Below are 26,312 nucleotides of genomic sequence, written 5' to 3'. Positions count from 1 at the left end.
AATAAAAGCCCAAAAGTGCGATTAAACGCATCTTCATTGGTGAAAGGTAACGTACGCGCCCTTAAATTCCTTCCTCGGATTTAGTTGATATTAAATTCGCGGCAGGAGGAAAGAGAAATTCGAAATCAGCTCAGATTCATGTGCCATATATATATATCACCGCACCGCTCGGAATCGTGGGCGTCGTGGGCGTCTGGGCGTCCATGCGTGCATTACGTTTACATCAGCTGATCGCGCGATACGCGTGAATCCGTCCGATTCTCATTCACGGTAGTTGAATCGCGAGCGAGGGAATCCTATTCGAGCATTCGCAGAGAGGTGAGTTAACCGTTATCGCATTTGATCGCGTTTACAACCGCGTTACGCGAGAGGTTATGTTGACAGTGACTTATTCACGTATAGCCCGAAGTCCGGAAATGCTTTCTCGCGTTGTCGCACGACTCGATTTTATTTCCAATCTCGTCTTGATATGCGCACGGTAACACGAGTTACGTGCTAATGACAGTTTGGTTGGAAGAGGTTCATTGTATTACGAGAGAAATTACAGAAATTACGTTTGAAATCGACTAACTTTCTCCTTTCAAGGAAGACATGGGACGGTAAGCGGTAATCGAGTCGGATCTTATTTCAAGACCGCCTTCTCAAGTTTGCTGATACGGTCATTTGATTGGCCGAACGGAGTCTTAAGTCTTAAGACTGCTTTTTGACCAGACTTGAAGATGATCTTCGATACTTGATCCGACTATGAATACCGCGCCCATGGATTCGGACGTAATCACCATATGGTTTACCGAAATTTGTGAACGGTATTCCCTCAGTCAGAAAATATTGTGTGGTAGCATATTTTAATACATTAATTGTGTATATATTTATTATAATTGATTATAATTTTACTAATTAATTACGTATCTATTCAATATACTTACATATTCAGTATACGTATACGTATACTATAATAGAATTCATTACTTAAAATAAATAATGAAATAATAATAAGATTAACTGGTAATTATCGGAGTAAGAGATTTTTGAAGAAGTTGGTTTAAAAATTTTAAAGACTGAAGCGTGTATATTTGTCATTAGACTTAACACTTAACCACGTCTATTGGGTGTGTGTGTGTGTGTGATCCTACTTACATACATATATATCTACACCGAAAAAAATGACGTTTTAACAGATATTGTATTATTAACATTAGTCTCTAATTGCATATGGATCTTGTTAAGTTTCAATACGTTTTTAATGTTATTTTACGAACGTGCATTTTCTATCAATGGAAATGCATCACAAGTGCTTTTGATATGCTTGATACCTATAATCATTTATGCTGCGCGCAGCACAGTAGCCATTTTTACGTTTAGTTGTTGCAAGAAGGTAGTTGTCGCATTCGCATACATTCATGCATGCATGATTCGTGTTTTTTTTTTAAATTAAATATTATAAATTAATACACCTAGTTAAGCTCCAAAAAAATAGAATTACAAATCAATACTGAGTTGAGTTGAAAAAATACTATACTGGAAGCTTATTTTTCATAAACGTTATCTATTGCAACAAATCAAGCGATGTGAATATTTGAAAAAATTTCTATATTTTCCTGCGTTACGCTTTCTCGCTCCGTTCTATCGCTTATTTCAGATAATCAAGTTTCTATTTATCTGCTTGTTCTTAAATTCACGACAACACACGGAAAATCTACTAAGGTAAACGGCCCAGTTATAGGCACCTTTATAGCAGCGGCCCTGATTTTCTATTATTTACGAACGCGATATATTGTTAAACCCCAAACAAACTATTTTAACACGTGCATTAAAGCTTTCTGAGTAAGATTCACCTATATTTTTAGTTAAATCATTCAGTTCTAATAAATAAATAATTATTTTTATAATGCTCGTTACTGCCGGCGTTTTTGGCACTATCGAAGTGCTCTGCCGCACTTTATGGCACCAACGGGCCCAATTTTCGGCACTTCGAGACGTCACAGTTACTTAAATTGTCCTGCGTATAATTTTAGCTGTAATAATCAATGTTTAATTACTAATTAGCTTTCTGGAAGGTATTATATTTTGCCAACCTCTATGCAAAAACTACATATAATATAAGATGTATGAGATAAAATTAGCTACCTTCGAAGAGTCCAAAGTCTCCATCACTTTTTTCTCTATCTGTGCTTAACTCTGTTACAACAGATTTTTTATATATTATTACATTAAAATACAAAAAATAAGATAGGTGAAAATAAAACACAGAAAACAAACTTTATCTGTAGCGTAAAAAGTGTCAAAATGTGTTGAATAATTAATAAATTTCAAACAAACATAAAAATTCCTTAGAATTATTTTTTTCATAAAAAATGTTTTTTATTATAAATTTTCGAGTTACAAGTATAAATAAATCTACCTCAATTTCTAGAATAATAAAGCAAAATTGATGATGCAACATATTACAAACTCTGTGCCAAAAAGTGAAACATAACCTTCATTACGTGACGCACTTCTTGGCATCGGGAATTTAAGGGAAAAACTAACATACAGATAAACTATTACTTATCTAATCGATAATGTGATTCGTGCTGAACATGTTCATATAACCATTATGACGTTTTAATACTTACATAATACTAAAAATCAGCAGTTTGACGTTCGCTACCACTAAGGTGTGTCACCTAGGAATGCCCTTCGGGAGCCACTGAAACGCGCGAGTCGCCCCATTCACTGTCGGTAATTTAAGTATGAAAAATTAAAAAAAAAAGTGTTTATGCAATAATCAACAGTAAAAAACGCTCTTTAATTTGCTTGTAATTTTTTTAATATTTGACGAAAACTTTATTTATTACAAATATAAATGTACCGTCGGTGCCGGAAACTAGGACAGTGCCTGTAACTGGGCCGTTTACCTTAAACCGCTAAATTTAACCTAAGCAGATCATGAAACAGGCAAATTATACAATTACGTTAATATGAGATATTTTTTATTTCATAACGTATATTCATTTCAATCGATTTGCACTAATCGCACTTGATTATCCTTGTCATCTTATTAAGAACGATCGAACTCGTGTTTCCTTTTCATGTGTTATGAAAGAACATACATATCCGAAATTTTTTCAGTAGAAGCAATTACAAAGGAACATTAGTATCCATTTGTAAAATTGCCCTTTATAAACATACTTGTGCGTAATAGCTTTTTTTTGTCATGCCTATCGTTGCAAAGTAACAACAAAGATAGTTATTTCTTACTATTCCTATGTATGCGTAACATGTTATTACTATACGCATTCGTGGGTCGCAAGAATTACGATTTCGTTACTGATAAAAACGCGAAGAAAAAGTTGTTTCGAATGGCACGTAAACAGGTCGTTCTCTATATTTAGTCGCAAGCAATCCATATTGTCGCAAGTCGCAAGAGGCTTGCAATTTGAGCTTTCACACTGCAGTCATACCTCAGTCATGGCATCGAGCTCCTTTGTCTATTTGGCTTGCTCGTTCGTTTCGTGTTTTATTGTAACCCATAAAGATATTGATAAGTTAAAAAATTTCATTTTAATAATAAGTGATTTGGAATGGAGAAAAGATGAATCTCTGGACGTGAATGTTCATGAAGATGATGGCAGAGACGTAAATTTTGGATTTGATCAAATTTTGTAATTGCTGTATGGGACCGGAAGTGGTGCTGCTTGCGTTCGTGCGATTGGCTGCTTGCGACTAATGTAGAACGACTTTAAAAGGCGCGTTATGTGCGTATATATTTACCCAAACAAACGATTCCTGATCAACATCGCGCGATATTAGCGTAAAATCGACGTTTCATACGCGACCGAAGCTAGTGTATCTCGCATAAATCACCAGATATAGCCAGATGTATAGCCTTCCCGGACGGACGGGGCCGGTCCGCGATTTTAATGCACATTCGCAAATTGGCGCACAATGAGGACCGTTATAAAACGCCTAATGGCTTTCAATGGGATTAATTCACGGGCTCGCGCGGCACGGAACAGGCCGTCGCGGTAGGTACATCGGATCTCGTCCAGCATTTTCTAAGTAGAGTCCGAAGCTGGACAAGGCAGCGTCCTTGCGCGTACAATCGACGAAACGAAAATAGACTTCGATCGTGTACACGCGCCTCGTACTAAATTAATTTAACAATTTCGATCGATATTAACGATTTTACTATTAGAGAAACATTAACCTTAAATTTCTGAAACAACTTTATTTACGTAGTTTCCTAAAATGTCCATTTCTGCCAATGCGGATTAACTTTTATCTTTTTCTAATTTCTAAAATTAGAAAAGGTTAAAAAGTAAGTTAAACCGCGATTAAAGTTAATCGGCATTGGTGGTAGAAATGGACATTAGTGGAGTTCGTAGCGAATATTGGATATAAGTGCTGTATTATTATTTTATGAGTGTTACCCCATACATTTTTTTTTATTTCTGTGGTTTTCATACACAAATTTATTGCATTTTATTTTCGCATAACGCGAGACGCCCACTTATCTAAATATAAGATAAATGTTATATAAATACACGCACTGCAGGAAATATCTTTATACATAATCTCATTTTCTCACTGCCAGTCAGCTGGCCAGCAGTAGAATTACCAATTCCTAATGTTAAAGAAATATTAATCAAAATTATACCAGTGGAGTGTCTACCCTATTTAGGAATGCGATATTTTTGAGAAAGGACTTTCAGATAGATACACTTTTGTTATCCTGCTCTCTGTCTCTCTCTCTCTCTCTCTCTCTCTCTCTCTCTCTCTCTCTTGAAGAAAATCTATTTTTGGACACTCATCTCGTTATTTGTACGTATAAGAATTGTATACATAAAAAAATCGCATAAGATGATAACAAGCTGTATTTCTTTTTTATACACATTGAATAGTCTAATTTTCTCTCTCTCTCTCTCTCTCTTTTAAATTCAGTAGAGACTTAGGTAGTGGGACGTCATCTCAACGCTTTTGTATCTATATATACATTCTCGCGCATTCTCTTCGTTAATCGCAATAAACACGCGGTTGTTTAGTGGTGTATCATCGGGAACAGCGGCAATTAAAAGCACGCTTCTGTCGCAAGTACTGGGTGTAACCCGATTGGTCGTGTCCGAGTAACGCGATTCTGCATGCCGCGATTAAAAACATGAAACGTCACCATTATTCGGTTCCTCTTCGTCTCCTCTTTTATTTCTCGGGAGCCCCAAGCGCGTCGTGGCGCAAAACAACGGCTCGAGAGCTATAAAGTTCTCGATTCCATGGCACCGAAAACCGGAACTCCGGGGGAATCGCGTAGAAACGTACGCATTGTAGATCACGAGTACATCATCGACCTTCTTCTCGGTTGTATGCCGTCCATCCCGTGAACGCGGTCGGATGCAGTCGCGGTCCGTCCGCTCTCCGGCACTCACGTCGAAACGAGCCGCAGATCGCCGCGTCGTCGGATGACGCGCATCTTTAAACACCGTTAATTGTCGATAAAAAGCTAATCGGACAAGTGACATCCCCCGCACTGATCGCACGCTCGCGTAACGATTTATCCGCAATTCGAGTCGTTCCGAGCATTTCGTCAGGCTTCAGAAGGTTTAAGATCGACTTTAGGTGGTCCACATCTTCCTCATCTTCGAAGCTTACGATAAAAAAAAAAAAAAATTATGCACGATATATTATATACGGGTCTTGTTGATTGTTTTTCGTGGAAATCTTTCTCCTTGTGGCAAATTTCACGATTGATTCCCCAATTGAAACGCAATCTAAATGTCTTCGTTGCAACGTTGCTATTCTACTCGCCTCGTCGATCTTGTTAATGATCGCTAGAGTTCATCGACAAACTTCCGCTATTGACGGTGCGCTTTCCATTCTGAATTTCCACAATTGCATCGCACGAGTGCGTGACGCTAAATCGAGCTTAATTTTAATTTAATTGTATGTGCGTGTGTGTGTGGTTTTTTTTATTAAATGCGTGAAAGTCGTGGGTTTTCCTGGGGGATCGTCTTTCAGACCGTCGAGAACCCAACGAACAGAGAAAGTCTCACGGGTCGAGGAGCACGTTTTAGCTTCTACAATTATCTTGGAACTGTTTCGAACGACTGAAATATCGAGATGAAACATTACGGTAAATATGTATACGAATACACGAAATAAGATAGGAAATTCGTGAACGCGAATATAGAAAAATGAAAGATTAGAGACAGAAAGCCCGAAAGAGAGTTAAATTGAACACAGTTTTTTAATTTAATAGATTTTTTAACACACCAGAGTATAGAATAAAATCGTATTAGTGATCAGTAGATGATACGCGGTATCTAAGCGAGCAAAATCGAGTAGTCAAGTTCACCAATAAGACACTAAACGGGAAAAGCGAGAAAGTATTATCCCGCAAGTTGCATTGCTTAGTAAAATTAAATTCCTGTTACAAGAACGATTCGTGTTAAGCGATTAAGAGAACCAAAAGACTTATGAATCTCTAATCAATAAATATAATCATAATGATAAAATAGACTTGCATCAATTTTTCGAGTATAACATAAGATCCTGGGTAGGGTAAAACAGGAAAATAGCGGTCACTTAAAGCAAAAAATAAAAAAACGAAGTATATCTTCATATCTATCGTTTACTATACGTATACTTATAGTCGAGGAACGACATTCGTGTGCCGAGTGTTTCAATTAAAATCTAAAGTCATCTATAAATAATCGTACGCATAAATAACGTTGTTCTTTTATCTATTGATCAGAATTTATTTGAATCTGCCATCATGCGTCCGCATTTCTCATTCCCAACTTCTAAGGATGACCGTATTGAGGCTGCTTCAATAGAACGCTGAGAATTAATTCTTCACTTTTCTTCTGACCGCACGATGACAATTCTTGTTGCTCGGTAACAGTTTGCATTCAGGTTGCTCCTGAATAGAAGACGATTCAATTTTTCATGTATAAGTATTCATCCCTCGAAATTTATCATGTTTCTCACCTTCGCATCGTCGCAGAAACTTTTAGCGTGATAAAGATCGTCCAATAAATTGTACAGAGTAAGAAGACACGTGTAACTTGAAAATTTACATGTCTTATTCTTATTACGCATATATTCTTTTTCGAACGCTACTAATTATAATTAACATCGTTGATAATCTTCATTTTTTGATCTTTTTGATTTTAGACTTGCTCGTTTGAATTGGAAATGGTAATAGTTGCGCTGAATCTTAGGCGACAACCGTAGCTGAAAGTAACATAATTTAACATAATTTTTCTCAAGAATCACGCGAGCGTGCGAGTAAACGCTCTTTTATTCTATTTTTTTTTTTATCCTCGTGCTTCTCTCTCTTCAGAGGGATCGTCGATCGCGCTGCAATTTGCATCGGACCGGACGTTCCACAGCTAAAGTCGATCTGGCCGGCCTGCGTCCAGATCGACTGACGGGGAGAATCCGCTCTCCGCGATCCGGACCTTCACGCAGCTCCCGCTCGGGCCCCTCTCCGTCTCGCGCGATCCAGAAGGTCATGCGCTAGCTCCGCTCCCCTTGACGGATGTACCTTGAAAAACGCATTCGAATGCACGCACGCATGCATGCAACAATACGGCCGGCCCACCGCACCATCATCCTCGCCGCGCAGCGGAGTCAGTGAGTCAGTGAACCGTCCTCCGGTGGCGGTGGCGGTGGCGGCGGAGCGGAGCGGGTTCGGTTTGGCTCGGTTCGCTCGGTGGTTACTTAACGTGCTTGCGGTAGAAAGTCGACGATAGTCGACGACACCGGATCGACCGGGCTGGACTGGCGCGATCGTACGGTACCTAATCGCCCGGCCGTCAGGGAATTCGGGATCGGCGCGACCCTCCGCTCACTCGCTCGCGAGCGATCTGCGCAACTCCCCGATCGATGGATCTCACGGGCCGCCGCACGATCGATGGTGCCGACGATCCCGCGACCCTGCTGATCATCGATCCGATCGTGGGAAACGATCATGGCATCGGCGTGCAGCGTCTGATCGATTGACAGACGTGTGTAGTGCGCATAGAACAGTTATTTTTCCCTTTCTTTTTTTCGTTTTGCCCTTGCACCGGATCACTTCGCGTCGACGAGGATGGACGGCCTCATTGAGATCTTCCTCTTCTGCGGAGTAATCTGCTATTTCTTTAATCTCAGGTAAATCAGTTTTATAAATAAGACTAATGATTCTTGTCAGTGATTTAGATGTTTTCCTAAAAGCGCGGATTGAAAAGCGATGATTTTATAAAACCTTCAAATCTTTTATAGAATTACCGGTATCCCGCACGTTGCATTCTATAAAAGCGTTGGCGATTTTATAAAAGGAATCAAATCACCAAATATATACACAAATGAATGGAAAATTATCATATTCATGCGCGATTTAATATGAATGCGTTCGTCCTGATTTCGAGTTTTTCGCAAAGAAAGTTAGCGCGAATCAAACAACCGTTTTCAGCGTTAAATGTAGGCTATCGAGCCTCGGTTTGTCAATGATGTAAATAGGTTTGTGGGGAAGAAGAGACACTGTGTCTAGTTTCGTCGCCAATTTTATGCTCATTTTATTGATGAAGATATATCTTCGCGCTTGAATGCTAAATGACTCAATAGAAAACAGAAACTTCTTATGTTTTATACTTTCGAATTATCGCAGAATTTATAGTACCCTCTTATATATGATATTTTCATAGATACAGCCGTTCTGAAATGTAATAATTAGTTTAGTATTAAAGTCATGCACTTCCGACGCGACCAACGTGACAAAGAATTTCACTTTCTTTCGCTTTGCGGTCGTCTTTCATTGACTCTTGAATAAAAACAGAGAAACGGAGTTGCGTTTGCAACGTCAAACTACACTTCTTCCTGTCTGCGATTTAATTTAAAACTTTTTAGTTTTTATCATTACGTCGAGCAACTACCATTTCTCTCGGTTAGAACTCCATTATGTATATAGGTACAATTAAAGGAACATCGGAAGAATATAGATCTGGTACGCGCTATGTTATCTATGTTTTTTTTCCTTTGTTTACGCAAGACAATTTTTTCATGTGGTAAAATAATTTTGATTGATTCCCTGATTAATGATAAATCACGCAAGACAACATCTACTTAATCCGCTTTAAATCTGATTGTTTTAGTCCAATGTTCAACAATATTTTAGTCCAATGTTCAATAATTTATCTCCCTTTTTTTGGAAACGTTCACATGATAGGAAGGTTCATTTCATTATCGGAAATGACATATAAATATCTCATAATCGTTGACGAGAACGTTCTCGTATATGCTGATGCTAGATTGACTCGAAAGATTAGGCCAGGTATATATCACAAAAGACATGTTATCTATTTCCTCTTAGCGCTTACAGTATCTGACAAATACTTTTCGATAATCTCTTACTATTTTTTATACACCATATTTTTATATTTGATATTTTTTATTTATAAAGTCAAAATATTTTTGCTTCTGCATGAATAACATTAATGATTAACGAAATTAATCTTGGCGTGTGTAGCGTCTTTTTATAAAATAATTATAACAAACTTTTATAAAATATGTATTATTTTGTAGTCTCTCTTTTCAGTCAGACTGAAGAAACTTCATTCATTGCGTTCTGGTTTCTAACTCTGTTAATAACCCGCTTAAAGGTATAGTCTCTTAGAATAAACCCTCCTTGTGAAGAATCGCTCTAATTATTCGAATGCTAATCTGATTGTGAAATCTGATCGGAGAGCTATTGATGAGTGCGTGTGCACTTGCTGACGGCTACCGGAAGCTATGTGCTTGGAAGTTTCGATATATTTGCTGCTTGTTAGAGAAGTAGATTCCGTAATTCCGCGAAAACGCACGTTCGATTTGATTGTCCACCTGGTGTTGCCGCTCACCCAGCATTATGCCGAAACGCACGTGCATTGTGCACGATTTCGCCGCGACCTTGCTCTAGGCTCCATTATTCGCCAGCCGCATCTTGTCGAGCATGATTCCTATGCTGATACATGCAAGGGCGACGGTAATTTTCCTTTCCCTTAGCGGCGCAGGCAACGTAATCACATATTTAACGTTTATGCCAAACCGGAGCCGACAAATATATTTTTGTTTCGAATAATTCACGTGAATTGTCCAAAATAATAATTATACGCTATTATTTATATCTGAATCCAGTTTTATTCCAGTTACATAACATTTCCTTTTCTTGACGACAATTCGATCGTTGGTGCAATCTCTTTTGGGATTCATAAATTTTAATAAAAAAGAGATAAGTTGCATTTTAAAACTACTACCGCGAAAATCAAGCGATCCTTTATTTACCTAATTTCAGTAACAGTATTTTCAATTTTGCTATTGACGTACGCCAAACTCTCATTGTTTATTGCGATTAATCGGTAATTTCCATTGTGATTGTATTATTTGATTAACCATTGAATTATTTAGGTCAGTGACGTAATGCGCGTGATTTACATTTTGTTATATGGGAGTTCCGATGTCGATAACCTGACCTGCAACGATGGAAATAGGTTCATAGATCTTCGTCGAGGAAACTATTGTAGTAAAACAGCAACGAGCGTTTAATGAGCGTGACCTACGTTCAAGATAAATGTCCCGCGATTTCAGAGTAAAAGCACAGTTTACACAACATTGTTTGCTAATATTTAGCACGCTCGTTTGATCTCTTGGTTACAAAGAACTGTTATGGTAGTTTACCGAAAATACGCGAAGAGGAAACTGAGAGACGAGCCAGTTCATTAGTCTTTCAACATTCCTAACGTTTGCAATTTACTCGTTGCACTAGTATGGTAATAAACAAAGAAAATCTGTAACCTGTCAATTTATAATTCTTTTTTAGTAAATAAGAATTATTTATATATACATATTTATACACAAGAAATTGTTATTTACTAAAAAAATAGCTGTTTGTATTGGTATTCGCTTATTGCTTGTTCGAATTCATTGAATATTGATTATACATTATATCATTTTCTCGAGCCATATACCGGACGAACAATTTAAATAAATTTTGCTTTGGCTCGGAACGCATTGCGGACGTAATAACATACTATGACGCATTTGCATCCAATGAATATTGCGAAATGTGTCTTATGAAATTTAAGTAATAATTTTCTTCCAACGTTTAAAAGGAAGCTAATTGTTCCATGACGGATCTCAGCTGATCTTTCAAGACATTTTTTAAAATAAGACTAAAATAAGACTAAAGGATAGTTCGAAGGGATATAATCGGAACCAGAATAAAAAGAATAATTTTTCGGACATTTATAGGTTTTTTCTAATATAAAGTTCTTGGACGCTCCAAGAACTGAAGGATGCACAAGTGACTAATACTTTGTTCCCGCATTCTCACTTGTTTATCGTTTCCGTCCAACGTTCAAGAGCCATTAATGGTTTATTTTCCGAGTCCGGCGGCAATCTCCATCTTTTGAATTACGTACAATCGCGGTATCGTTCTCTTCCGCTCTCTTCGTTTCCCCCGGACTCTTTTTTTCTCCCCTCGTGAACGCGCGTTACACGCGCGGCGTGATAGACTTATCAGCGTGGACTTTGACAATTATTGTTAACCGGGTCCCAGATTCTTGGTTTTTACTCTTGCTCGTCTTATTTTTATTAGCAGCTGTAAACACGGCCGACGTCCTCTGATGTATCATTGAAGTGCGTCGGTTATCGGTCATCCGCATGATCATCAATATCGTGGTACAACATTCGTCTTTGTTGCGACATTTCAATATTGCATTTGATATTGAAGAACTCCCCTGTCGAGATACACTTTTTCCTATTCTCTGAAACCATTTGTCTCTTGCAAAAGTCTGTTGATTTACACTTTTCTCTCAAGTCCCTCTGAGATAAATTAATTAATTGACTCACAATGAACGCCTTTTGACTTACGATCACTAAATTATATTTTGGGAAGTTAAAAACAGATAACTTCTGACCTGATTATGCCTGTAATGTTTTAGCTTTAAGGAAATTCTAATTAACCTCCGCGCGTGACATCTTATTATCTTTTTTACATAAAAGGAACGTAGAAGGACTGTAATAAGCACATATTTCGCTTTGTAAAATGACCATCCTGTCTGCGGTACAGAGCCGCAGAGGCATAACCGGATCATTTTTTGCGGAGGCGATTTTTTTTAATACTTAATTGCGCACCGCATATACGTATAATGCACATACACATAGACAATTCAGACGGATCAGCTGCAAGATTGCGCGGTGGCGAATGCAAGATGCACTCCTTTCTCACATAGAGAGCAACATCTAATCCCCTTTTATGTGTGTGTGTGTGTGTGTGTATATATATATATATATATATATATATATATATATATATATACACATATATAACCGATATGCGATATTACATCCGCACGGAAAGGATCGTGTGACCGAAGATTCTATACGCGTTTGATTGATTTTGCGTTTTTTTTCTCTTGAAATTAAATCAACCGACTTTTCCACAAACAAATTCGTAGCAGAAACATGCGAGACCGATTCACGATAAGTTTACACATATCATTGGCTTACATTTACTTGCTCAATTATGTGTACGGGCTCGATTAAAAACTTGTATTTGGTTCGAAGCGTATTAAGAAATGAAAAATATCAAGTCTTTTTTATAACATGCAGCACTTTACCTTTGCTTATTTACTCTAAAATGGTCTCCGGCCCGGCTTCTTTGTTGCGTTTCACATTCGGATATAAATTAGAAACATATATAGGTTACAATCACTAAAGAGTAAAGAACAGTTTTTTTCTTTATTTTTCCTCTTCCTTGAACAAACTGTTATCCAAATAATTTAGAAGCTTATCTTAAAGCTATTTAAAAGCTACTTAAAACTACTACTTAGAAAATCACTCAAAGCTCTAAAATCTAATTGAGCTATATGTTGCTCTTTGTATTTTCAATGACCCCCCGATAAGTAAATCTTAACTATTACTTCTCTTCGGTTATAGAAATAGAAAAGCGGAATTTGAACGTGCTTTCGGATTAAAACTTTCGTAAAAGATATCGCGCTTCCGTCACGGAGTATTCCGACATCGAAGGCGTTGAAAACAAAAGAAAAGTCAGGCTAGTTTCAGCGTACTTTTCCCGGTTGCTATTATCGAAGGAGAAGAGGAAAGTGACAATTATCACATTATTGGAATGCCTTTCTTTCCGAGGCGATTGTCCAATAGGCATGTTTTTCTCTTTCTTTTCGTAATACACCAAAAGAGCAATTGCACAAAACGAAGGCTGAAACTGTGCTGTAATTTGGCTGAGTTTGAATTTCGATGTGCATATGTAGTTAATAGATATTATTGTACACAAAATGTCAAGACTATATATCCATGCACAAATGTCATTCTGGGCAAAAGACGCGAAATGTGTAAAAGCGGAATATCTGCGCGAGCAAAAAATAAAAGAATTATTAATGGATTGTAATAAAATTAATAATCAGTTATTAAACTTGAGCATTTATTAAACTGCAAGAAAAGGAAGATTGTGATAACTGTGGTTGTTCATGTAAAATAAACCCAGTACCAGCATCCCAGGACCTATTAGTATCGCCCGTATCGCGAAAAGAGGGCAAGGATAAGATCTGTTTCGACCTTGTCAAAAGTACTCTTCGAAAGTGGATAATCGCTGACAAAGGAAAAAGAAATTGAACGAGAAAAAATTGGACATATATGTCACACGTCAATTATAATATTCATGAATTAATATTCCATCTTTAGCGTATTTTTCCTTGAGGCTTTTCTTGAGGAGGTACTCGCTGTATTTTCTCCCAGCCGAGTGTTTCTCTCGCGTAACCCTAGACTTACTACGCCATTGTCCGGGATCGTACGAGCCTAATCGACGGTAACTCTTGGCAATCTTTCGCCTCTGAACTATCTCTACGAAGTACAGTCCGTGGCGATTGCTGCGTACGATGCAATACGCCGAGAATCACGCGACGTCGCCGTATGCAGAAAAAGTGAGAAAAAGCATTTGTGTTGCGTAGACTATTTTATATTTTTGCTTACCGCGCTTAAACGTGCGCTTAAATACTACGAAAGCTCAGATAACTCAGAAGGAATCAATCACACAGTTAAATCGTAAATACAAAGTGCTGTATATTGTGTTAGAAATGAACAAACGTTAAAGAGCATCGCGCTATATAGTTGCGTAATTTACAAGTGGAAATTCATTGCGCGAGATGTATCGTTTCGTAATTAAAGCTGTCACATCGGTTAAGAACACGTAACGGAATTATTTATCGGTTTGTTTGTCGTCTATGAATGAATCGATTACATTTCACGTATATGAACGATTTTTGCATGCAATTAAACGAGTTTAATGATTCCTCCTTTTGTATTTTGTGACTATCTCCCAAGTAGACACGTAGAGTGCATAATTAATTCACACGAATATAGAAAACGGGCTAATTAAGACCAGGGGCGGTAAATGACACGCAAAAGTTTTATTTATATTTTTATTTTACATCTTTATCAACTCCTTTGACTGCGTGCCGACTAGATTTGTCAGACTTGAAACACAGCTTCGGTTGGAGTAGCAAAATCCCCCCCCCCTACACGTAATTAAATCGATTCGATTTAATTTTTGATACTATGTGCATCTAAATAACTTTTAAAGAAATCATTGCGAAAAATATTACCTCAGAAGGTGTCGTCACTTTTACGGAATGAAGGAAGTGCCACGTTCGAACCCTGGCTGAGGTAATATTTTTCGCAATGATTTCTTTACAGTTATTTAGATGCATATAGCATTAAAAATTAAATCGAATCGGTTTAATTAGGTATAGGAGGGGGATTTTTACTACTCCAACCGGAGCTGTGTTTCAAGTCTGACAGATCTAGTCGGCACGCAGTCAAAAGGGTTGGTAAATATGTAAAATAAAAATATAAATAAAACTTTCGCGCATCATTTACCGCGCCTGGTTCTTAGTTAGCCCGTTTTCTACATTCGTGCGGATTTCCATTGGGACCTATACTTCGAATTTTATATAATTAATTAATTATACGTATATGATATCAATCGCAATATTCCGAACTTTAACTGTCGATGAACTTTTTTTAAGTTTTTTAACATCGAAACGTTTTAATAAATATTTAATTAGAATTTTTAAGCTGCCAAAAATTTTTGTTATTTGTTCACTCAAAGCGGAAATAAAATTATTAAATCATTGAAAAATGTTAGTCCCTCAAGCCGGAAATCGTTACTTGTTTTAAAATCCTTTAAAACTTTCCTCAATCGCTTAAAACTCTCGATGTGCTCTCGGCATGGAGAAACGAGTAGCATATTTTTTCTCCGACCTTTGAATCTGAGAAAGAGAAAGTACAAAAAGGGATAAGTATTGTTTACAATACTACAATCCATTTTATTTCAAGCAATGATTGAAGAGCTATTTTACACTCTGCTTTTGTATAGTTGCGCAACAGCTTTTCCTCCTTTCTTGATTTTTCAAACGGATCGTTTAACGCGGCGGATGTGGGACGATTGTTGGAGTCCGTCGTGCGTGATCACGTTATCGTGAATCTCGGCTCGATCGACCGTACATCCACCTTTCATAAAACAATTCGAAATCTCGCATCTCGGCAAAGATCTCGCGTTTCTCTGCTCATTAATTTAATCGATAAATTGCTGCGTCGCGACAGAGCGCGTGTGCATCCGTTTTCATCAAATGCATAATAGCAGGGGTGCGTCGTGTCCGCCACGTGGAAATAATTGCGCCTTCACATCATTCGTTGTATCTCGACGTTTATCTTCAACGAGCCTTTGTCTCTATTTTCTCTACATTTCTCTAATTTTTTTTTCTTAATCAATTTTCTCAATTTTGTCTCTCGTTCAATTTCCGTTCAACCATACCAATAATTATACCTTCATCGTTCGTCGTATTTGAACGTTTATTATACGTTCTCTAAGTTTCTATTTTCCCTCTGCGTATATATCCCCTTTTGTCCTTTCTAAACAATTTCTTCTTCTTTTTCCCTTCTCGTCCAATTTCTATTTGATTGTATTTTAATTGCAGACCCAATAAAATGGTAGACGTATTGTCTACGCGTCTGCAGGAGGTGTACGCCAAGTGGGAAACCAGGACGGAAGTGACGCGAAATGCGGAACCGACGACCACTCGATTTTCCCTGGACGGTAATTTTCTAATTTTCTTTTCTTTCGTTCCGAAGCTATTCTTACGTAAGAATGCGTGCCGCGGGAATATATAATTGTGATCAATCGATAGTTATCATCGGCGTGCGAGTCTGACCATTCGCATTCTCTCGCAGCGTGTTTCGAACGAGTATGGAACGCGCGTTTCGCGATTGCAACATAGGAGATATCCTTATTTAACGCAATGTTTCGAGACATAAAACATCGTAACCATCGTAACCATCGTAACCATCGTTTCACAGACTTAAAACGTAATTATTATATACTCTCATTGTCAGTCTTTTTTTTTCGAGTTAGCATCAAACAGAACTCTGCAGTCTACTTATTACTTATTCATATCAGTGACAGACTGTCTATCTCGGTTCGGGTCTATCAGCTTCGTATCTTCAATTTAATCTGATAATCTTACGAGTCCTCGTTTTAATGCCTTTATTTTGAAATTGATATATCATATCTTATATTCTAGAAACGAAACTCTTAAGACACCTGAAGTCCTTTTCGTTTTTTCATTTGGACGAGGAATCTCTTCGGAAATCCGTTCGCGACGGGATGCACTTTCGATTTATTAAACGCCATACAATTGCAGGTCTCCGACGAGCCGGGCAGCAGTTCCAGCGAAGGAAGATCCAGGATCGGGAGCAGTCGCGCAAGGTACGCGAGAGCTCGTTGTACAGCATCAAGGAGACTGAACCACTGGCGCCCTTGATCAAACACAGGGCATCGTTCCTGCATTACTGCTGCAGCACCTGCACGCCCGCTTCCAGGGTGAGTTTTTGTTATCAAGTCCGCTGCGTCAGGGACCCGTTGTTTTCAGCGAGACGCGCGCGATGATCATCAGGCGGACCATTGCATGCCTCGCGTGTTCACCGTCGTCAATCTAATCCATCGCACGTGGGCGCGTACGGAGCCCGTTGAATTGGAGCTGCCTAGCAGCCGGTTAACCCACTTAACTTACCGAATTTATCGTTAAGTATCAGTGACCTCGTCGCTCCGACTTTGATTGCCGTTTTCGGTCTATTGTTCGATAAAGTTGACGCAGGTGCGACGTGTACGGAGACTCTATATTGAACTATATCAATCATGATTTATAACGAAGTCGAAAAAACATCTATACATATATAATTTATAGATTTATTTTGATTTATTTGATTTATATTTGATTTATTTATGTATATTATTTATTAGATTTATTTTTATGTTGTACTAAATAAATATTTTTAATTCCTTTTTTCCTAAAATTTTAGCATTTTACTGTCAGAAAAAACTTTTTTTTTATGGCGCTTAAAAATACAAGATTTATTATAACTTAATTTTAAATGGGAAGATTTGATGCTTAAATAAATGAAGGTATTTTCTAGTTTGCTTTGAGGATCAATTAGACACATTACGTTTATTTAATTAGAATTCAGTCTACTCACTTGGTGTGCTAGAGGCTATCTTATATGCTGTTTAGAATCCAAAGTAAGGGTAATTAATCTATATACGCGAGAACCATTATCCATTACATTTGGATTTACGAAAACGATACGCGTTAGTCTCATCGTCGCAATAGCAAAATTCACTTGAGAGAAATAGTCGTGAGCTCTGTAATCGGTGTTTCACATTGCGAGAAAGGTTCCTGTGTCGTCAAACAACACATAGGTCATTCACTAAAAATACATTTGATCGAGATCGCTCGGCTGGATGCTGCGCCTCTCACAATCAGTCTCTTAACCACGCGGAATTGTGGATTTTGCGGACAAATCTTCGCGCATCTTCCTCGGTTTTGTTTCCTTCAACATTCCGCGTTAATCGCTAGTCGCGCCTTGAGAAGTGGAGAGTGTCTGCGAGGCGTTTTGTTCGCGCCTTCACACCTACGGTCGCGATCTATTTCGGTATTGCGAGAGAGACTGCAACGGTGTGGGAGAACACACAACGTGTAACGACGACGCAAATAAGTCGCTTAAGAACTGATCGCCTTTAAACATCCAACTGGTCCCGAAAACTTTTTTTTTAACGTGATTATTTAATTAGCGAAATTTGTACACGTGTGCGTGTGTGTGTGTGTGTGTGTGCAATCATTCGCGTGTATGGCGCAACGAGTGACCAACGGCATTCCGTAGGACTCTACTTTCAATAAACCGAAATCTATGATCAGGCGTAAATAGACGGTGGTTTCGTGACAGACGTAGAGGGTGCAGCTGTTATGGCCTTATTATCTAATTAGAGGACATGTCCTCTGACACGTGTTTAATTATGTAACGAAGCTTCGGTTGTCTTTCATCACTTGACCCTCTCCGGATAAGAACAATTAGCACGCAGGCACGCATGCATCGACGCGTGCATAAATGTGAACTTCGTGCCGAGGCACTTAATCTTGAAGAGGAAAAATTCTGTCCAAAGTAGGGGGGAGATCCGTTGTTCCACGTATATTTCAAACCAGCTATGATTAGATAATGATTAAACAACTCTGAACTTTTTTTTAATTTTTACTATAATTATCCCGATAATTTGATGACAATTTTATTGAAAACAGATGTAAGGAACTATATTCTGAAAATCCTTTTTTATACAAAGTTGTGTTTGAAGCGGTGAAAAAGTATTGACGCGGCCTACATGTTTATTGGAGATAACGATCGTTTGTTATCGAGCTAATCGTTATCGTCTAATAATAATAATAATAATACATAATTTGTCATATATACTGATAAGCATGTATTCGATATTTTGATGATAAGAAACATGTGCGAGGAATCACGTGGATTTTTATCACGATGGTGGCGCATTGTTATCGTTCGCGGATATCCAAACAATGTGAGTTAATAAAAGTGTAAAAATATAACGATTAATTTTATGACGCTTATACAGAATGTCTTAAAAGATCTTCGTTGGAAAAGGGGACTTTTTAAATAGGACTCAAAAAGTAGTGACTAAAAGACTAGAAGCACATTCAATTATTTTAAAATTAGCTGTTTCTAGTGTATTTTATATGTTTCATATGTGCTCCTTAGATATTTTTTATTATTTTCTCGTTCTTTTCATTAAATCTGAACGAAAGGCTATTTTTCATTTTGATTCTTGTTTCAGGATACCTTAGTAAAATCCGTGCTCAAGCAGCAGCAGCAGCAGCAGCAGCCATACGGTATAAATATACTGTTGGTTCCACCAGGTTCCACGCTTTTCTCGAAGGTATTCAACTACGTATCTTGTGTCTTAAGTTTCAAGAGATATGACTATCCAATGGTCACGGGGACGGTAAGTTTCACTTTCTTGAGCTGTCAGAGTCTCGGAAGAAGACCGAATAACCGTTGTTAAACTCTTCTCGCTATGCCGTTAGGTCTTGAATGATGAAAAATTAAAAGACGCTATCAAGCTAACCGCGTGGGAGACGGCCAATAATGAGGGTTGCAGCGAGGAGAAAGCGCTCGCGAAGGCGAAAGCCAGGGCCAGGAACATATTGCTGCAAATGGAGAGCAGGTGCAGCGACACCCTCCTCAAGATAGTCTCGTGGCTGGTGTACAAACTGTTGCCCTGTTTTTTACAATCCGCCGTCATGTTACCCACTCAAATAGAGCTGCTGAAGCAGGCGGATGATACCGGTCTGCCGCTCGTGCTGCTGCCGCTCCACCGCAGCCATTTGGACTACATAATGATCAGTTTCCTTATGGTCGCAAATAATATAAGGAATCCATTGATCGCGGCGGGGGATAACTTGAGGATTCCATTTTTTGGGTAAGTCTAGAATCTAACATCGATCTTAGTCTAAGTTGTAGGATCTTAATTTTAGGATTTTAACATTTATGAGAATATTTTCAACAATACGTTCAATATCGGTTGGCAGATGGCTTCTGAGAGGTCTGGGTGCTTTCTTCATAAAACGTCGTATCGACCCAGAATCAGGACGCAAGGATCTTCTCTATCGCGCAACTCTTCAAACGTACATCATGGAGAATCTTCGTGCCGGGCATAACATGGAATTCTTCGTGGAAGGTGGCCGCACGAGAACCGGGAAACCTTGTATGCCGAAGAGTGGTATCCTGAGTGTTATCGTCGACGCGTACATGGACGGCACCATCGAGGACGCGTTTCTGATACCTATAGCGATCAATTACGAACGACTGGTGGACGGAAATTTCGTTAGGGAACAATTAGGACAGCCAAAGAAAATGGAGACTTTCACGTCGACGATCAAAGCCATGTGGTCAACGTTAATGGGTCGTTACGGTATCGTCAAAATCGATTTCTGTCAACCGTTTTCCCTCAGGGTAAGAGAGAAAGAGAGAGAGAGAGAGAGAGAGATAATTGTTCTCAAATAAGATTGATCCAATGTCATCATCGATGACATTGAGAACTGTTAATGTGGAGATATAATTTTCAACAGGAAATGGTAAAGACGTTCCAAGCTCAGCAAAATAAATTAGCTCTAAGAAATCCATCGGAACGACCTTTAAAATACACTATGTCGAATTCGTCTCTTTACGGTACGGATGTAATCGTGGAAGAACAACGACAATTGGTGGACAGCATCGCCCGACACGTTGTATATGGTGAGTCGAGATGATGATTATTGCTCGCTTTATCGACTCTATCATTTTATAAAACATGTTATTGTGACATAGATATATTTCTGTTGATTGCGATATGATATTCCTATAATCTCTCATGGAATTTATCTGAAGTCATCGTTTAATTGCTTTCAGATTCGTCTAAATCTATGCCGATTATGTCAACCAATGTTGTGGCATTTTTATTATTAAATAAGTTCCGAGATGGTTGTACATTAGACAAACTGGTTGAAACGTTTGACTCAATGAGACAAGAGTTGGAATTTGCTGACAATAACGTAGCGTTTTGCGGAGAGAGCGTTGACATCATTAAACACGCGGTTGGTAGACGATAAGCGAAACGATTTGGTTGCAAGAAAAGACGGACAAATTTATTAATCGTCAAACTTGTAGCTGGATATCTTGGGACCGGGTTTGGTGACGCAACAGCGACAGGAAATCACCGAGGCTGTTAACGGCGATCAATCCTACAAATCGAACGTCGTCATAGCGATCCGTCCTGTGTCGATTCTACCGAATGTGATCGAGCTGTCGTATTACAGCAATACTATGTTGTTGTATTATGTTATGGATAGTATAGTAGGTAAGACCAAAAATAATCAGGGAGGGCGAGCCGCTTAATTTTGTAACGCAATCTTTTTGTATTTTCAGTAACTGCTTTGTATGCTGAATTGCAGTCCCAGCTCAATAATCCGATCGCGATCGCCGAGAACAATATTACGGTGTTACAAAACAGTCTGCTCGAGCGAGCACTTAAGTTGTGTGACATTCTTAGGTATGAGTTTATTTTCTGCCGGCCCTGCCAGGAACTGAGAGACATAGTTATTGAAACGATACAGAATCTTTCGCATAAGGGCATTATTACCCAGAAAGAGGTACGTCTGTTTCCATAGATAGTTGAATAATTTGTGGGTTATCATAAAAAAAAAAAAAAAAAAAAAAAAAAAATGATTTAATAGGAAGTTTACCTGGAGGATGAGCTCTGGAGCAAAAGATACGCGAGAAATTTTGATGATAGTTCGGACGAGGAATACTCGAGAGAACGGGAAATCCAAAAGATTGAATATAAAGTAAATTTCTTTTCTTAAACATCGCTAATAACGTCTATGTACCAATCTTTAAATTACCACATATATTTAAATGTGTTAAGAATAATCTGATGAGTTATATGTGCTTCTAAATTATTTTTAGTTGAGCTTAAAGCCAGAACATTCTAGTCGCATGGAATTTCTACATACAATGTTACGTCCGTTAATTGACACGTACACGTGCAGTGCATTCAATTTGAGGAAGTTGGTCGACCGATCGCTCAGTGAACGAGAGTTAACACAAGAAGTATTGAGCGAAATCAAAACCAAAGTAGACGGAGGCGTAGTTAGTTACGGTAAGTTATATAATGTATATTAAACTCAGCGATTCCACTTAGATTTGGATATAATATAAAATATAATTATGTATTGATTGTAAAATTCTGTTGACTATATATTCCGCGGCGGAAAATACCGGGCGAAGCTGCGAATTCAGCGCGAATGCAAAGGTCTTCTCGTCCCATAATATCACTTAAGTATTTTTACTTAATTAATAAATTAAATTTATAAATTTGATATATATATATATATATATATATATATATATATACTCAACAGAATTTTACAATCAAAATACATAATTATATATATAATACATAATTATATATATATATTATTTTACGTTGGACAAAATTGCTTATAGTATAAAATAATATATGCAGCTTGAATCGCTGAATTAATGACTAAATGACTGAATGAAAAACTAAAATGTTGTTTTTATATTGAAATATATTTTTAATAGGAGAGAGTTTATGCGTCGATCCGATAAAGAACTCCTTTAGGCTTTTCGAAAAATGGAATGTCCTGGAGTGCCACATGCAAGATAACGTTAAAATTTTGTACTTGAAAGAGGATTGCGATACGGATGCGGCAACAAAAAATGTGTACGATACCATAGCACCTTTCAAGTGGGTCAGAAATATGGATTAAAACGTGATGATACTTCCTACTTTAGTCAAAAAAAGAGTCTTTGAATTACTATTTTTTATATCTTTTATAAAATCTCATTGATATACGTCCGGGTATCCGGCAATATTTTTTACGGACGTCGTTCGTGGATGTGTTAAGTACACAACTATAAATAGTATGTGTATTATAATACATATTTAAGTACGTACAGCCTGTACATAGCTTCTTTGAGCGAAGATAAAAATTTAAAAAATACGATATAGTATATCACTTGTGAATGTTTCTAAAAGCGCGATTCACATTCACAATGAAATACTTGAAAGTCCTGTTTCACGATGTAAAACTGTACAAATGCAAGATTAAACTATAGATCTAAGTTGGTTGTATCATAAAATATTTTTACGAATAAATAGACAATAGTACATATCACAGAAAGACGTTTGTAGTTATCTTGTTAATAAAAATAATTTTGTGTGCATATATTTTAATAGTCTTCTTGATTCAATTTAACATCTCGCTTATACCTCTCGCAATACAAACTTTTTAGTATCTCTATTAATACGTATATATATGTATCCTGCATTATAAAATTTGTTAAGATTTTATGTACACTCAGTATTTCACAGTCGACGAAATTGGGCAGCTCCTTCTGAGTCCCATACATTTCTCTCTATCAATGAATAATGCATCTACTTTAGACTGCAAATTACTTTCCAAATTAGATCTCGTACGTAAGAGTTGCTGATGTTGCGCCTCATACTGTTGCAGTTTCATATTCATATCATGTATTATTTTATTAATATCTGCCACTTCTTTGATCATCCTGTAAAACGTGCAAATATTGTTGTCTGAATAGTGAATACGTAAATGATTCTAGCAAACCTGAGTTGGGCGTGATCCTTGCACAGTTCAGTTTCTGGACGATGCGTCCTGGCTTCCAGCCGCGTGTGCGCAACTTTCAATGCCGAACATTTATCAGCGATAGTTTTTTGCATTAATACCATGCTCTTCTCGATGTCGAAAATCTCTTCTTGAATCTAAAATATTCACATACGTAATATTGAATTTAGCACATAAGATTTTAGACAAGAAAGATCTAAAGAGATTGTTATGAAGATTTTACGATCTTTTCAGATATCTTTAGACGCTTTCTGGATTTTCATACTGTTAATAATGTTAATAAAAATTTACATGCCTCTGTGTTGCGAGCTTCCATCTCAGCTTTTACTTTACGTAAATGAAAATGTTTGTTACCTTATATAAATGCGTTTGTAGTTTTTCCTTCGCTTCCAACATTTCGTTGATTCGTCTGTCCAGCGCTTTATTGGTTTCAGTCCAAGCTTCGCATATCTCGCCTACCGCGTTTATGGCATTATTGTCAACGTCATTCCGTAATTTGCGCGACTTTGCTCGCTCTGTCTGTGATTTCTTCACTATACTGTTTGCCGCTTCCGCCCAAGATTCAGTTCTGATAACACTGTAAACGCAATTGTTACCTATAGCTTCAGTCATGTGCCAGTCAGTAGAGAAACGTTTAAGTGTATGAAGTGTATGAAGAACGGAATGACGTATCTTATTTAGTAAAGTGAAATACAAATATCAATTTATTTGAAAAAATTTGTATTTTTTTTAATCTTTCGTTCTCCCAAATTAAATACTAAAAGAGAAATATATCTATAAATAAAAAATTAAATTACCTAGGATTATATCTTTCTATGCCACCGTAATATTGCAGGCCTCGACTAAAATTGTTCATCTGGTGACACACGCTGTCGATTCCTAGCACCGTTTCTTTGTTCTGCACATCAATCTGCAGCTGATGTTGGGCAGCTCTACCGTTTGTTAACTGAAAGGCGCGCATCATATAGGGCGAGTTTTTCAAGATTGACACTGCAATCAACAAGCCTACAACGTACCTGATTGACACATCTATCCACGAACTGTTCCAATTTCTTCTCACAATTTCTCACCGTTTCGACTTCTTCCAGTAAAGCTCTCTCGACCTCATCGTGAACCAAATCAATACCTATTAATATTGACTGATTTAATTGAATCTTCTAAGTGATGCAGTTCTACAAGATTCTTCTATTCTTCTTTTTTATATTGATTGTTTATTTTCAATCTTGACACATCATTGTATCTCTTATGATCTATTGTCAGAAAACGAAAAACCTTTTCTCGACTCCCGATGATAAAGACATTCTTGCGCGATATGTAATTGTCCCTCGTGATTTTGAATCGCAACTTGCAAGCCACGACGACACTCCTGCATTTTACCGTTTTCTACGATTAATCTCTCCAATTCCGACGCCACTTCGTTCCGCCAGAAAGTGATGTCCGTGATTCTTTCTCCGAGCTTTCGGCCGCTCTCTATTTGTCCCTCCTGTACCTTTTCGTCGGCTTCTCTAAGGTAGATATTACAGCAACGATATATTTTTCGGGAAACACCCTCAAATCACATATATATGTAATTTATTAAGGAATCATTTTCAAGTCCTACCGCACAGAACATGCAGTGCTCTTGCGCAATTTTTCGGAATAGCTCCTATTCGCATTCGCTTCATTGTAGAGCTTGATTTGGTCCTGTACCCAGTCACATGGCGTATACCGCGTATAAAGCGCGGCACGTGCCGCGTGCGAAGGATTGCGATCGAAACCGGTCACCAAGTTCGGGAACTTGAGCGGCTCCGTCGCCAATCCATTCGACGTGCGACAAGCATCCACCAGCAGATTCGTTACGGGCTGCGCAGGCCTAAATAAAGATTAATTCGAATAAAAGAAATATGTTTTAAAACAGTACGAGGAGTATATACAATAATTTCCTATTTATACATATAACGTATATTATTATTTATTAAAATATATATTTGAAAAATATTTTCTTACAATTTATGAGGAGGGCATGTATATATATAATCTCTTGAAAATAATTTTTATCTTTTGCACACTAAAAATAGCGTGACACCTTTAAATTGCAGCTTGTGCTTTCGAACATTGGAAATATATATTAGTCACTTACAAGGGAGCTGCTTCTACGACCTCGTATCCCAAAGTAGGACGCCAAGGATGTGGTCTTGGGGTCTTATAGAATTCGCCGACTCTGGCTGGCACCGGAGGGCCAGCGACCTGCTCCATGCAGGGCAAAACGCCGACTGTGCTCCATGGCTGCAGTTGCTAAATACAAAAATAAATATATACATGAATAATAACACATGGTATAAAGGGAAGATCCTAAATTTGTTTCTCAATCGTTTGTGCGTGCTATCAAATAAAATGCAAACAGTTTATCTTTTTTTAGCCCTTGATCGTATATATACATCTAACCAATATAAGATTGACAGAATTGTTTAAACTGGAATATCATGCAAATAATAACAATATTTACGGAGTACATGACGGTCTTTTTCTCGGTTTTTACATTATCCATGATCGCTTACGATAAATTTCGTAAATTTCTTTCCACGTCCAGAGGAAATAATAATACAGGCGCAATTCAGCGCAATTTCGAAGGCGCGACTGGCCTGAAGTAAGAATACTCTCTCTCCCTCTCTCTCTCTCTCTCTCGTTCGAGAAATAGAGATAAGATAATTCCATTAATCGCGATTTTTCTCGCGAAACAGCAAAGACTGTACGTATAAACAATCG

General features: G+C 37.8%; 2 protein-coding genes across 8 annotated transcripts; one reads left to right on the top strand and one right to left on the bottom strand.

The window, feature by feature from the left end:
* The first annotated feature begins 163 nt into the window (after positions 1–163).
* On the top strand, positions 164–23,149 carry Mino (glycerol-3-phosphate acyltransferase mino). Of its 6 annotated transcripts, none has more exons than XM_077417005.1 (13): positions 164–318; positions 15,990–16,108; positions 16,713–16,891; positions 19,193–19,360; positions 19,443–19,837; positions 19,947–20,370; positions 20,487–20,652; positions 20,806–20,990; positions 21,064–21,253; positions 21,322–21,545; positions 21,630–21,740; positions 21,862–22,054; positions 22,501–23,149. In XM_077417005.1, exons 2-13 carry the CDS (start codon positions 16,000–16,002, stop codon positions 22,686–22,688), a joined length of 2,532 nt encoding a protein of 843 aa, XP_077273131.1. In that variant the 5' UTR covers positions 164–318; positions 15,990–15,999; the 3' UTR covers positions 22,689–23,149. The 6 variants fall into 6 exon arrangements, with proteins under 6 accessions (XP_077273131.1, XP_077273129.1, XP_077273130.1 ...); XM_077417003.1 differs by lacking the exon at positions 164–318 and adding an exon at positions 7,327–8,130; XM_077417004.1 differs by lacking the exon at positions 164–318 and adding an exon at positions 13,909–13,934.
* A 10-nt stretch (positions 23,150–23,159) lies between these two features.
* Positions 23,160–26,292, bottom strand: LOC143903439 (tektin-3). Of its 2 annotated transcripts, none has more exons than XM_077417013.1 (9): positions 26,053–26,292; positions 25,687–25,841; positions 25,168–25,419; positions 24,840–25,072; positions 24,584–24,693; positions 24,365–24,513; positions 23,922–24,144; positions 23,550–23,704; positions 23,160–23,490 (listed from the first exon to the last, which is right to left on the bottom strand). In XM_077417013.1, exons 1-9 carry the CDS (start codon positions 26,092–26,094, stop codon positions 23,280–23,282), a joined length of 1,530 nt encoding a protein of 509 aa, XP_077273139.1. In that variant the 5' UTR covers positions 26,095–26,292; the 3' UTR covers positions 23,160–23,279. The 2 variants fall into 2 exon arrangements, with proteins under 2 accessions (XP_077273139.1, XP_077273140.1); XM_077417014.1 differs by having other exon boundaries at positions 23,161–23,490; positions 26,105–26,291.
* Positions 26,293–26,312: the final 20 nt, after the last annotated feature.

Source organism: Temnothorax americanus, unplaced genomic scaffold (genome assembly GCF_048541705.1).
Source record: "Temnothorax americanus isolate GAGA-0224 unplaced genomic scaffold, ASM4854170v1 Scaffold47, whole genome shotgun sequence".
In the NCBI taxonomy this organism is placed as follows: Eukaryota; Metazoa; Arthropoda; class Insecta; order Hymenoptera; family Formicidae; genus Temnothorax; species Temnothorax americanus.
This window is presented reverse-complemented; position numbering and strand designations above follow the sequence as displayed.

Coding starts and splice junctions, on each gene's coding strand:
- Mino (XM_077417003.1), top strand. CDS start 8,069: ATGGACGGCCTCATTGAGATCTTCCTCTTCTGCGGAGTAATCTGCTAT. Junction 8,131..15,989: donor TGCTATTTCTTTAATCTCAG/GTAAATCAGTTT, acceptor TTTTAATTGCAG/ACCCAATAAAATGGTAGACG. Junction 21,254..21,321: donor TGTTATGGATAGTATAGTAG/GTAAGACCAAAA, acceptor TTGTATTTTCAG/TAACTGCTTTGTATGCTGAA.
- LOC143903439 (XM_077417013.1), bottom strand. CDS start 26,094: ATGGATAATGTAAAAACCGAGAAAAAGACCGTCATGTACTCC. Junction 23,705..23,921: donor TACAAACGCATTTATATAAG/GTAACAAACATT, acceptor TGAATATTTTAG/ATTCAAGAAGAGATTTTCGA. Junction 23,491..23,549: donor AAGGATCACGCCCAACTCAG/GTTTGCTAGAAT, acceptor CACGTTTTACAG/GATGATCAAAGAAGTGGCAG.